The 14216-nt window shown below is 37.8% G+C and overlaps 1 protein-coding gene across 1 annotated transcript; it reads left to right on the top strand.

Moving 5' to 3' along the window:
• Window positions 1-4324: 4324 nt before the first annotated feature.
• Scgb3a2 (secretoglobin family 3A member 2) lies at window positions 4325-7661 on the top strand. The gene is made up of 3 exons (XM_028881699.2): window positions 4325-4477; window positions 6934-7133; window positions 7494-7661. The coding sequence occupies exons 1-3, from the start codon at window positions 4423-4425 to the stop codon at window positions 7515-7517; spliced, it is 279 nt and encodes a 92-aa protein (XP_028737532.1). The 5' UTR covers window positions 4325-4422; the 3' UTR covers window positions 7518-7661.
• Window positions 7662-14216: the final 6555 nt, after the last annotated feature.

The following is a 14216-nucleotide window of genomic DNA, read 5'->3' on the forward strand; positions in this document are numbered from 1 at the left end:
ATCTTTTCTTTATCTATCTGTTGATAGACATTTAGACTGGTCCTATGACTCAGATATTGTGAACAGGGCTGTAGTAAACATTGATGCTTTAATATCTCTGTGATATGTTGACTTGGAGTCGTTTGTACATAACCAGAAGTGGTATAACTGGGTTCAGTGGTAGTTCTATTTTTGCTATTTTGAGAAATCTTCACATTCATTTCCATAGTGGTTAGACTAATTTACCTTCTCAATAGCATTTTGCAATTTTTTTTTCCATAGGACTTCTGGCCAGTATGAGATAGAATGTCACTATGGTTTAATTTGCTTTTCTTTAGTATTTAAAGATGTTGAATGTTTAAAAATGAATCTCTTGATGATTTATATTTCATCTCTTACAAACTCTATTTGTTTCACTAGCTCATTTATTGAATGGGTTGGTCAGCTTTCTGGCATCTAGTGTTTTTGAGTCCATTGTTTATTTTGGATATTACTTCTCTCTTAGAACTGCTAGTAATGACTTTCCTTCATTCTATAGACTTAATTTTTTTAACTTTCTTTTTATTTCTTTGTATCTTTCATATTATGCCTCCCGATCCCACCCATCTCCTCCTTCACCCAAGTAAAACAAAATAAAATTAAAGAGAAAAAAAGGAAGAAAGGGAAAATCTCCTCATGGAAGTTGCAGTATAATACAGTGAGCCATGGAGTAAAGCCCTTTATCCATAGATTTTTACATGCAGGCGTTCATCCCAAAGAATCATTGGTCTGGTTTGAGGCCCCTGATCTCTGACACAACATTGACACTGGGCCCTCACTGGGACTTCTTGCACCCCCCCCCCCCCCAGATATCCTGATGCTTCCCTGTACCTTGGAGTTCCTGCCCTGGAATCCTCAGGACTGATCATCCTGACCCTTATTCCAGCAGATTAAAGTTGAGGTGGATGTTGGGGTGGGCCAACACACAACCCTGGCTCTGGGTCTGGGTAGCTGCAGGGCTGGTCAGCCCGCCAGCCTGGACTTATTCTTACCTTGGTTTTTGTATGTTTCTCATACTATGCATAAGTTTTTTAATTTCATAGAATAGTCTCATTTGTCATACTTCCCGAGTGATTAGAGCCATTTTAAGAAAGTCCTTACCTGAAGATGAGGGCAATGTGGCTGTAACATCTGTCCCAAGCCACATAACTGTCACCTGCATTCAGAGGGCCTAGGTGGGTCCCAGCCATTGAAAAAAAAATTTTTTGTTTAAATTCATAGAGCTTTTATTCATGAGTTTGCAGGTACAAACAAAAGTCATTGAAATTTTAATGAAATTTAATTGTATTTGGTCTGTAGATCACTTTTAGTAATACAGGTATTTCACTCTATTAATTCAGCTAACTCACGGGTCTAGGAAGTCTGGTGTCTTTTATTTATCTTCAGTGTGTTGTCATTTTTGTCAGAGAAGTCATTAAGTTCCTTGGTTAGACTTACTCTTAGGTATTTAAGATTGTTTGAAGTCACCGTGAATGTCACTGGTTTTGTAATTTCTTTATCAACATCTTTGCTATCAGTATATAGAAAAGCTACTGATCTTTAGATGTTGAATTTGTAGTCTACTACTTTGCTGGAAGTGTTTGTTGTTAGAACTTTCTGGTAGAATCTTTATAATGTATGTACAGGGTTATATCATTTGCAAATAAGGGTTAGCCTTCCACTTTTTCTGTTTGTACACCTCTTTCTCTTGTCTTATTGCTCTAGCTAATACTTCTACGACCATGTTGAATAAAAGTAGAGCAAGTAGGAGCCCTTGTCCCCTTCGTTTTTTTGGACAGGGTTTCTCTGTGTAGTTTTGGTGCCTTTCCTGGATCTTGCTCTGTAGACCAGACTGGCCTCGAACTCACAGGGATCCACCTGGCTCTGCCTCCCCAGTCCTGGGATTAAAGGCGTGAGCCACTGCTGCCCGGCCCTTGTCCCCTTCTTGACTGTAATGGAAATTCAATGAGATTTTCCCCATTCAGTGTGACATTGGCTGAAGGTTGATAGGATATAGCCTTTTATTATGTTGGGACACTTGTTTTCTATTCCTAGTTTCTTCAGGACTTTTACCAAGAAGGAATGCTGGAATTTGTCAAACGCTTACCTGTATCTATTGAGGTGATAATGTGAATCCCATCTTTGATTAAGTGATCCCATCAATTAACTCAGTGCTTCTGGCTTCATGTCATTTGTTTAAAAATGCAATGAAAACTTATCAATAGAGGGTATATTATAAGACTGAAATGATTGCACACGGGATCTGGCACCGAGACTCCTCATAATTACAAACTTTGCTGGGCTCTGTACTGGGATCCAAAATGAGGAAACAACCTTCTCAAGATACTCCCAACTAAACCTTAGAAAGAAGACTTCAATCCATGATGCAAAGAAAGCTTTGCAAAGTTAGCAGTGTCAGAACAAATGTGCAAGAAAGGGTTTGAGAATTCTCAAAGAACAAATTTAAAAAAAAGATTTTATTTTATAAATATTCTTACCAGCACATCAGGAGATGACCGGCAGTGTAAATAGAATTTGGTATTTGGAACAGCAACATGGCATGGCAGAGGGCCTAGGAATTCACAGGAGCAACGAGATCCTGGGGAGAGAGATGAGTAGGTAAAATGTGGCCAAGAGCTCTTATTGCTGTTTCCAAGGGAAATGATAAGAATAATAGAGTAATGAACTAAAGAATGACTAGTTTGAACAGTTTCAATGGGCTCCAGTCCTACTGAACTGTCTTTAGTCAGCTAGTACATGACTGCAGTGATAAGGACAGGGGAAACAGAGATTCAGAGTGTCTTGACAAACAGAGCTCTTGCCCAGGGGAAATGTTTGGACTCTGAATTGTTTGTTTTGCACATGAAAAAAAAAAGTGAACTCACAGTTGAGTGGCTCCTAACCTCTAGGAATTAGGAATTTGGCTGAAGCCATTGTCTTCGGGGTCAGCAGGGATTCTACATGTCTTAAATAACAGAAATATGGAATAAAAAGGCAATTCACATAAGAGTTCAGAACATTAGAAGCACAGGTGAAGCCTTGGTGGGAAGGAGCTTGAGGCATGGAGAAAGCACAGTGTCTGCCAGCATGTCTACTGAATCAGAGAAGGAATCTCGAGAAACCACTATTAAGATGATTTTTAAATCACACTAGGCATGGCAGCCCTGGTATAAGACAGTGGATGTTTAGTATGCCAAAAGAAATGATGACATAAAACTTATGGGAGGCAGCATAGCCACCCATATATTATTGTTATTAATATAGGTATCAATATGTCTGAGAACTAGAGACAGCACATAGAGAAAGCAGCACTCACTTTGCACAGAAGCAATCTGTAGTCTTTTCACTTAGTTTATCAAGTAGCTGAAATTAACAGCAGTAAAACAGTACAATTTAACAATGACCTACATATTAATTTTTATTTGACACACATATGCCTTTGTACTATTTATTAAGTCTTCATAGTAATACCATACCTTCATTTGGGGGAAAGTTAGGGCAAGTTTGATCTCACATTAAGGGACTGACAACACATGTCTTCTTCACATTTTCTGTCATTGGAAATAGGCAGCAAAACATGACCAATGGGTTCTCAGCTCATTCCAGGAACCACATGGACTCTGTCCTGTTTCTCCTATTGAATGTTCTCTTATGACCTGTTTTTTGTATTCAGGGCTTAGCCAATGCCCCTAACGAACTCCAGTAAATGTTGTTTACTGATGTTGTCATTCTGATGTCCCATGGCTGAGCCCTGGATCCTGGGAGGACAGCCTTGGAAATGGATTGGTTCTCAGAATGTAGATTGATTCTCAGAATGTACAAGATGTTATAGATGACACAGATATGTATTAGATGATGATAGATAAACATACCCTGAATTGTCCTTTAATTACTGGAGGACACTAGGAAAGATAACAGAGATCTGGTGACCTTGTCATAGTATGTTAATATTGATCAGTGGGTACATTCAAGAGATACATGGCAATGTCATTAAGCTAAATCGAGGAGGCCTAGCATGTAATGCAATTCTCTAAACTTTAAATAAATAGAGAACAAACTGGAGGAAAATATGCCTTTATCCTGACATAAAGCCTTCTCTTCTTCTTAAGTGTTCTTCCAGGTGAAGAATTCTTTGCAGTCTGCCATCGTTTCCATGTGAGGGCTTGGGAAAGAACTACTTGAGACTACTTCCGTGTGTGGCTTTGGTCCTCCTGAGAATGTGATGAAAAGTGGAAAGCCCTCCACTGTGTTTGGTTAGGAAGCATGCCCTTCATGCTCTTCTTTGTGGGGTGAGTCAAAAGACAATGGTTGAAATTCAGGTCTTTGGTGCATATATTAGTGCATGTGTGGCAAAGCAGACATCCCTGTGGATTCATTGGGCTTTCCGATTGTTCAAAGTCCAGGAAACCATCACAGACAGCAGCTATGAAGGTGATATCCATCTTTCTGCTGGTGATCATCAGCATTTGTGGTTATACTGGTAAGTCACCATCTGGAGCATCAATAGTTCTTTACCTTTCTGTTTCTATTGTAATAACACAACTAGGCCTGGCATACCGGCAGTGAAGCACGATAAAAGAAATTTCAGAGTCACAGAAAATGTTGGTAACTGTTAGAAGATAGTGGGGATCCTCTATCAGGGAAGCTAACCCAATGCAAGGACTATCTCTAATACACAGTAAATTAGCCAGCTCCTACTGAGGGTCCACAAAGCCCATTCTGCTGTTGGACAATGGACATCACAGTTTCCCTTAATTTTAAAAACAGTGTTTTGAAGTTATTCTTGCTCTTATCTCCAATTAGTCAGACTGCTAGGCAGATTCCCTTGAAACAATTTCATTTGTTGGCTATAAAAACTGTTGCAAAAGTTCTTACAGTTGGGCATGGGTTGAAACTTCTGCAGAGATTATTGCACTGCACAATTCAGGCAATACAGGCAGAGTTCAGTGGATGTACTGAAACCTGAAGTGTTTAATTTTCTAATAAGGTACAGAAGCTGGCTTCTTAGAGGCCTGAGTCACTCCTTTTAGAGGGAACCACTGTAACTAACAGAATGAGATGTTTGGATCCCTGAGAAAAATTCTTGATGGTAGTCATTGTTCACCAAGGGTAAAAAATTCAAAGAATGTCCCCCAGAAAGATACAGAAACTCATGGAAAACTTTAATGTGAATGGTATGAGGATTAACCATGAGATGCTGAGTGCTACCTGCAACTAAGATCCTGACCTAAGATCATTCTTTGTATTTTTTTTTTTTTGAGAAATTTGCACAGTTGTGAATGTTTCATTGTCCCTTGGTGTGCAAAGAAAGTTTTGTAGACAAATATGACAGCGGAAAGCAGCATGGATCAAAATAACTACCACCCTATGTGGAGAATGTTTGAGAGGGAAAATAGGTGATAGAAGATGGAGGCAGGGTGTGGGACAGGCTCAGTTTCATGCTTTGAATCAGGAATCAAGACATTTTTCAAAGAAAAAATGAACTATGGAAAGTCTTAGCTAGTAAGGTATAGATTTTTATGTGAATGCTTGCATGCACACATGTATTTACGTATCTGCACTGGTTTTCCAAAAAAAAAAGTACATCACATATTTGTCTATTCTGTTTATTTTCTATGCTAAGTAATTTACCTCCTTTTTAAGCAGGAAAATTAAAAACCATTATTTTAAATTGTAATTATTAACTTCTCAATTGAACAAATTAATAGGCTTTACATGATATGTGCACATATTCATACATCATGAACTAATCATGGGCAGTTTCCCGTATCTCTACCTGTTCCTTCTATAAGTATCTTGCTCAGCCTCTAAATGTCCTTTCTGATTTCTTCTTATCCTTCATCCTCCCTGCTGCTTCCTATTACTAGTGACTTAAACCAAAGATGTAAAATGCAATTGCCCCATGAAAAAACTTTGATAACTCCCTACTATCCTCTGGAAAAAGTTCCATAATTATGGGTATGGCATTGAAGGCTTTTAAAAACTTGATTTTAATGAATTTTTACAGCACCATCCTATCATCTACCTATTGAGCATACCCACTGAAATTCTGCACTCTGGTCTTCCTCTCTGAATAGATGGTCAGACTAAATGTGTGTGTGTGTGTGTGTGTGTGTGTGTGTGTGTGTGTGTGTATTCATTTTAGCATCCCAATGATTTATTGATCTTGTGTGTGTATAGACACATACATGCATACATACATATATATGTGTGTATGCATATATATGTATATATATTCATTTTAACATCCCAATGATTTATTGATTTTGTGTCTAAATGTTTTCTCTCTCCTTAGTCTCAGAAATGCTCCTACTCTAACTGGTGGCAATTATGGTGTTACACTGAACTGAACTGATTTCATGGACATATCATATTGCATCTATGCTTGGCCTTGAGTGGAGAAGCTTTATGGCACCTCTCCTTTGGCTGGAAGGCTGTGTCTATGGACAGCCTATATACAAAGTACTTTCTTATTCAATATGACCCACTAATATTTACTGAATTCATTTTCAGCACTTTTTCTTACTACATGCCACAGTCAGTTCTGAGCATCAGGCACAGCAACAAAAGTAAATACATTACTCTCATGAAGTTTCTATTCCAATGAGAGGATGAAGGTGGTAAAATAACACATACATAATAGAAAAGAGTAACAGAAGATGACGTTCAAATATAGTGGCTGCTATAGGCTTCTGTAAGGGGTAACATGTAAAAAGAAACCAGACCACAAGAGGAAAAAAGGACTACAGTTACCAGGAGAGAGAAAGTTCTAGGGAGATGGATTGCCACATGCAAACTCCCAAAGGCATAGATATTCATGGGAAATCCAAATGAATGGATGGAGGTTAGAGATTGCAATGGGCAGAGATGAAAGAAATGGGGTCTTAGACAGGGATGGGGGTACCGTGTTTCAATCTGTTCTCTTTTGCTCTGCAGCCACTGCCTTCCTCATCAACAGTGTTCCTCTTCCTGTTAAAAACCTACCTTTACCTTTGGACAATGTTCTTCCCTTATTTGATCCTTTGAAGATGCTTCTGAAAACTCTGGGAATCTCTGTAGAACATCTGGTGGCAGGGCTGAAGAAATGTGTGGATGAACTGGGACCAGAGGCTTCAGAGGCTGTGAAGAAGCTTCTGGTAATCACAACTTGGGTGGGGGAGGTCTTGTTTCCATGGGAGAAGCCTTAGCTACCTGAATGCCCTCTCATTGTTTATATTATTTCTTCTTCATTGATTATACTCATGAAATATGTGTATAATATCCCAGTGACTCCAAGAAGCAAAATATCTGCATTTATACAATGAACATTTGAACAGTGCAAGGTGTGACTTCACCTAACTGCACAGCTTTAAAATCCTTGATAGGGCACATTGAGTCTTTGCTTCAACATTAGCAAAACATTGTCAAATAGGAGAGTGAAAGTGAATATTTTTGAAACTTGCTAATTACATGTAAGTTAGGCCTGGCATCTTTATCTTTGTGCTTCTGTTTTCCAGGAGGCCCTATCACACCTAGTGTAACATCTGCATAAAGAAAGTGAAGGTGGGAGTGGAAAGAGAAGGATGTGCACATCCTGGCTGGCTGAATCTCATTCTACCATTTGGAGACTGAATGTCCTAAAGTGTACTGAGTCTAGAAAAGAATGAATAAAGCAATGAAAAAATCTGGGGCTCAGCCTGTGTTCATTCTGGAACCTAACTAGACAGTTTTCTTCTCGGACCACCGTCTCTAGAGACTCTGTTATTCGACAGATAGTCTAGCATGTGAAGGATATACTCATTACTTTCTCTTTTCTGTGTGTCAAATATCTCCATTCCCTGCCATTCTTTATTTACTGGTGTTTCTAGATTCATCAACTTCCTATTCTCCCATTTAAAAAGTTGCATTTAAAAATGAAAAAAAAATCAAGTAATGTTTAATAAGACTAAGACCATGCTGATATCATTGCAACCCCATGATGCTAATTTCTACCAAGTTTGTAGCTACATTAAGACCATTCAATAGCTTTAATGTGTCTTCTCTCAAGTCAAGTCTTTACTACAGAATCCTTGGGCAAAGCATTTATAAATTATCTATTTCTTCTGCTAAATCTAGCATCTTCAACAATGTTGAACTTACCTTTCCATGACAGAATTTTTGCTTATGTTATGATCACCTGCAGGATAGATTTCAACCTTCTGTGCATGACACACAGGGCTCTTAATGATCTGGTTTTTGTTCAAATGCCTAATCTCATTAATATCATTTTTATATGTGCACTCCAGTCACAACCACACAAAACATATAACTGAACCCCTTTAGTGCTAGCAGACCTTCATGAAAAATCAAGTTTGTTCCTATGGAGAGTGTTACTCTCTTTGCATTATTGGGCCTATCACAGTCTTAGAAACATTTGCCATCAGACATATTTCTTTGTCCTTCCTCTACTCTGGTTTCTGTTGAAGGAAGAGAGAAAATAGCATGTTGATTGCCACAGTGTTTCTGTGGGTCATAGGTCAGTGGACACTGAGAGACACAGACAGTTGACAGGAGTCGAAGAAAGAGGAGACTATTGTGGGAATGGATCTCTTTGCTTCTCATTGATGGAAGTCTCTGGAAGTGAGAGCACCGTGTCCAAGGTTCTAGGTTCTGATGGTTAGGACTGCAATGATCCCAGATTTTGCCAGGAGACTCCAGTCTCTGAACTCTGATGATCTGATTGCATATGCATTTTCATTCTCCAGCAAGCATGATGTGACTGTGGCTTTTCCTCTTGTCAGTTTCTAGATTGTCTTCCTAATACTGACATGATTTGAAGCTCTTCTATCATCACTCAGTCAATTGTAACATCTGAATCAATTCCTTGCATTATGTTTTATGTAGTCTAAGCACATAAGAGTACTTCTATTTCCTGGTTGGATTTTGACTAATAAAATAATAAAATAAATCTTGATTTCCTACCATTTATTGACTATTTTTCTTTTCTTCCTTCCTTCCTTCCTTCCTTCCTTCCTTCCTTCCTTCCTTCCTTCCTTCCTTCCTTCCTTCCTTCCTTTCTTTTTAACTAAAGCACAAAAGTACAGATTATTTCTTGACTTAGTATGGGTTTATATCACAATACATCCATTGTAAGCAAAAAGAGTTCTCAATACTCCCAGCCTACTGAACATTATAGCTTGGCCTCACAGGACAGTGTGGTATGCTAATATGTACCATTGACACCTTGTAGCTGTATGGAAGCTGTGGCTTGACACCATTTCCCAGGATGATCAGAGAGAATCTTATTGTTAATGTTGACCTCTCAAATTCAAAATTTGAAGTGTCATTTCTACAGAATGCTTTTATACTATTGTAAAGTAGAAAAATCATGAAGTCAGGACAATTTGTAGTTGCATCTGGTGGAACTTCCTGTTTCATTTTCTCATTTTATCCAAATATGTAATAACAGGTTAGTTTCTAACCTGTTAACCAGCCTCAAATCCTAGTGTTGTATATATACAACATTTGACTCACAGTATATGACGGAGTTTGGTTGACAATAGTCTACCACATATTATCCAATTCTTTCTCTAGCAATTTAGACTAAAATAGTTACAGAGAAGAACAAACTGGTAAAATCATGGTTGGATACTTAATGAGGGAAAAGATTATCAATTTAAGAGGGGGTGGATGAGAGAATATGGGAAGGTTGGAGGGAAGATCAGGGGATACAGTACACGTAGATGAAAATTTAAAAGTATACTTAGTTTTCAAAAACTTCTACCTGAAGGTGATACATATCATTTCCAACTATTCTTTTTATTGTCCAAAGTTAGTCATGAATGATCACTACTGGCATACTTTGGAAGGGATATAGTACATTGTTGCTGGAGGGTTTCTCTCCAGCTTCCACCAAGCCCCACAGTACCACAATCCACGTATAAAATAATCACTCAGACGCTTATATCACTTATAAACTGTATGGCCGTGGCAGGCTTCTTGCTAACTGTTTTTATATCTTAAATTAACCCATTTCTATAAATCTATACCTTGCCACATGGCTGGTGGCTTACCGGTGTCTTTACATGCTGCTTGTCCTGGCGGTGGCTGCAGTGTCTCTCCTCCCTTCTTCCTGTTTCCCCAATTCTCCTCTCTCCTTGTCCCGCCTATACTTCCTGCCTGGTCACTGGCCATCAGTGTTTTATTTATATAGAGTGATATCCACAGCAGTACATAGTTCCTCAATGAGAAGTAAAAGTATCATACACATATGCATCAATATAACATTTAATCACACTTCAAGATAATTGTTATCTGACACAATTCTATTATATTTAAAGTTTTGTGCCCTATTTATTATTCATCTTTTCTTTTATATCTACTTTACTTCTATTTGATCACTAATTTCTTTAAATGGCCCTTATTTTCTGATTTTCCCCACAAAAAAAATTTTTTCCTAGGATTTTAAATTTGAGTATTTTCATTTCATTTTGTATGGAGTCTTAGTATGCCTAGACTCTCCTTGTTCTAAACTTTGAGATCTATCATTGGTCTTTATCTCTTTTTTTAAGAAGAGATTTAGTTACTTGTCTGACAACCAAGAGATGATCCTTCTAAGGTTCCCCTCAATAGGCCTGCATTTAAACTTTCTCTCTTTCAAAACACAGGGCTGACACACCTAGGAACTCACAGAAACTGTGACAGCATGCAAAAGACTGGCATGCATTCAAACCAGAAAAAAATCCTAATATAGAGAAGATAAGTGAACACAAAGTCCCAGTCCTAACCAAGAATCTGCTTATGATTGATTTATGCTGGGAAAGGGAAAATAAATTTTCACCAGTGGAGTATCTGTGGTATATCAACCACATTCCAACACAGCCTTCATGCCCAGGATCCCAGGAGACAAGATCATGAGTAGTTCACCAATACAAAAATCGACTCCATGTTGTTGAGGTTTTTGTTGTTGTTTGGTTGATTGCTTGTTTTTTGTTTGTTTGTTTTGTTGTTGGTTTGGTATGTTTCTTTGTGTGTATGTTTTGTTTTGTTTTGTCTTATTGGGTTTTTTGTTTGTTTTCTTTATTTGTTTTGATCTCTGTTCTTAGTTTCTTTTGGGAGTCTGGAGAAAAGAAAGAACACAGAATTGGGTGCATAGAGAGGTGGGGGAGGATTTGGGAGGTGTTGAGGGATGGGACAATATGAACAAAATATGTTGTATGTAAAAAATGTTTAAATAAAAAATTTAAAGCTGTTGACAAGGGTATTTAAAAACCACACACATTAGAGGCTTTATTTTGTTCATTTGCTTCTGGAGTTTGTTGTGATTTTTCTGTGAATCCTATTTCTTTTTTTAAAAAAATAATAAATAACCCTCCTTCTAGTTTCCTGTCTCAGTTTAATAAAAGAATAATTCTCATGGCTTTCTCAGACAGAAGGTTTGGAACTATGCTAATGTTTTCTTTTATCAACATCCCCTTCTAGATATCAGGTAAATTCTGTCAATAATAATTTTTCCTGTTAATCCTACATATTTTTTGTTGTACTAACTATTCTTTTTAAACCTTAATAGTGCCACCAGGATGCTGTATTAATCTCTCAATGCTCTCTATTCCCAAAGATTCCATTTCAATCCATCAGCTATACAACAAGAAAGATATTTTTCTACAGTAAACTAAGTTAAACTTCAAATTCTTCAAGAGTTTTTCAGTATTTTAAAGTCTATTCATAACACAGACATAGATGCTCCTTAGTTTCATATTTATGTCAAAGATCACTCTTTGCAATGCCCCTAACCAGATGTGTAGCTCATTCATTTGTAAACTTGTCTACTGTGTTGTGTTACTAAAAGTAATAATTATTAATTATTTGTTATTTTATTTGTGTATTTTATTCAATAAATGGACATTGCTATATTTTTTATTGATACTGAACATACTGTGACAAGTTTAACTAACATGACCTACTCATCTAAGGATCTTACATTGTGACATCTTAGCCAAAACATGTTCTGGAAAGCTACTAGGGGAATAAATATGCTCATAATGCAGAGAATATGGCTTCTTCAAAGAAATGAAGGCACATCTGTGTGCCTGAAGTCATTTGAGCAGATGCAGTGAACATGAACAGAGGCTGTATGGATAGAAGAGTAGAAACCAAGAGTTGGGTATCAGAATCATGGCCACTTTTTTCTCTAACAACCTAGGAAAGCTGTGAGTAGTTTTGTGTCCAGTGTCCTCTACCTCCCACACATACTGAGACATAAGTCAGTCATTTATTGATACTTCCCTCTCCCTGACAGATCCCATCTGACTTATCACCACATCTGCATGGAGTTATCTCCTATTTTCTTGAACTCCTCCACATCACTGCTTCTTCACTGACACTATTTTGCCCTGGTCTGTTTATCTCTTGCAAATGCTTCTGTCAGGCTTTCACGTTCCTCTGGCCTCTTCATCAACCTATCGGAGGTTTAAAATGTAAAACAGTGTTCACATTCATTCTACTGCTTAAGCACTCTGATTCAGGTTTGGGAAGCAAAGTTTTAGGATACCCTGTGAGATCCTGTAAGATTACTTTTCTCCTGGACTTCTGTGGATTCTCGCTTACAGCTACTTTGGCTTTCCTCTGTGGCCAGAGCACGGTAGCACTATTACAAATGTCGCACACTAAGCTTTAAATGTCTCCTCTTCATTGTCTTTGAGAGTTTTGTCCCATTCTGCCAAGTTCTTTCTTTTACCCTCTACATATCAACACAAGTATTACTTCTTTTAAAATATCCTTGGTCACTTGTGCTGGCAAGATACAATTGTAATAGATTATAAAAAGGAATCACTATTTTTCCTTTCTGAACATTTCTTTTGAAACAGAACGTTGTATTCATAAATGATTGGATGTGATTTGTTTCCCACTTTGGGGAAGTTCAAAATGAGCAGAATATAGCATCCACCATTGCCTATGAAGCATGAAAACACTCACCATGAAATTTATTAATGAATGGATAACATGATAAAACTCTGAATGATCAACACTTTAGATATTCTACCAAATATTTACTTTGAAGAAATTGTAGGAGATGAATTATTCTCAATTTTGTTTCTAGTGATTTATATTTAGGTTAATGCGTTCTCTACCCATGTTGCCAAGCAAACTATATTGACAATAGGAAAAGCCAGATAGATGGCTTCCCTCTCACTTTATCTGAATCTGGAGGTGGGCTAACAATGGATTTGGATTTCCCAAGGTAGCCTAGGACTCATATAAGCCAACTAAGCCCAAGATGCTATCAAGTGTTGTCTTAGTGCTTAAGACAAAATTGCCTATATAGTGCTTTAAAATCAATCTAATGACTCTACAAAGTGCAAGCCAATCTATAGCGAAAGCAAATGGATTACAAGTGACAAGAGAAAACTTTTAGGCACAATGAATATGTTCAGTATCTTACATGACAGTTTTGTGTGTAGACACTTATTGAAATTCCTCAAATGCATACTTCAAATTTTTATGGTCATAATACATCAATCTTGATCCAATAAACATAAAATTACTTTTGCACCATGAGATACAGATTTAATCTACCATTTAACTGTAGTGTCAATTTGAACCAATAAGGAATTGGCTGTATCTCCAAGTCTTTCTCACAATATTCACTAGCTTTTGAAAATGGGCACTTATCCATGAAGTACCACCAATGTCCCTCAGGAAAATCCCATAAGGGGTAGTCAAAATCACATTGGAAATGATGCTGTAATGAAACCTGGTTCTTTTAAGGTAATAGATGTAGATCCCCCATTAATGCATATGTACAGCAACTGGAATTTGCCTCAGTGCTTGCTCTCTGATGTATAGGAAGATGTCAGTTTCAAACAGGCCCTCTGGCTGAGACACAGCCACCAATAATCTGCTGTTTCCTTGTTTCTCTCATGGCTAACTACTCACCTGCCTGGCCCCAATTGAATTGCCATTCCTTCTCCTTTCCTCTCTATCAGGATATGGCTCCAATACTGTAGCCTCTGAGAAGACCTCCCAGATCTCTCCAGGGGGCATAAGGGATGCTCTTCCATCTCTCATATTGCCATGACTGGCCTCATGATTACACCATGCTGTGTGTGACCGGTTGGTAAGATACTTACTTAGCCTTTGTGTGGAGACTGAGCCACTTGAAAGCAACATTGAACTTGAAGTGATGTTTGCTTTGCACTCGTAATGCATTCACCTTAAGGAAAGTTTCTATGGTTTCCATTTTTTCCTTAATGATGGATGTG

Source organism: Peromyscus leucopus, chromosome 19, assembly GCF_004664715.2.
Source record: "Peromyscus leucopus breed LL Stock chromosome 19, UCI_PerLeu_2.1, whole genome shotgun sequence".
Taxonomy (NCBI): domain Eukaryota; kingdom Metazoa; phylum Chordata; class Mammalia; order Rodentia; family Cricetidae; genus Peromyscus; species Peromyscus leucopus.

Coding starts and splice junctions, on each gene's coding strand:
- Scgb3a2 (XM_028881699.2), top strand. CDS start 4,423: ATGAAGGTGATATCCATCTTTCTGCTGGTGATCATCAGCATTTGTGGT. Junction 4,478..6,933: donor CAGCATTTGTGGTTATACTG/GTAAGTCACCAT, acceptor TTTGCTCTGCAG/CCACTGCCTTCCTCATCAAC. Junction 7,134..7,493: donor AGGCTGTGAAGAAGCTTCTG/GTAATCACAACT, acceptor TCTGTTTTCCAG/GAGGCCCTATCACACCTAGT.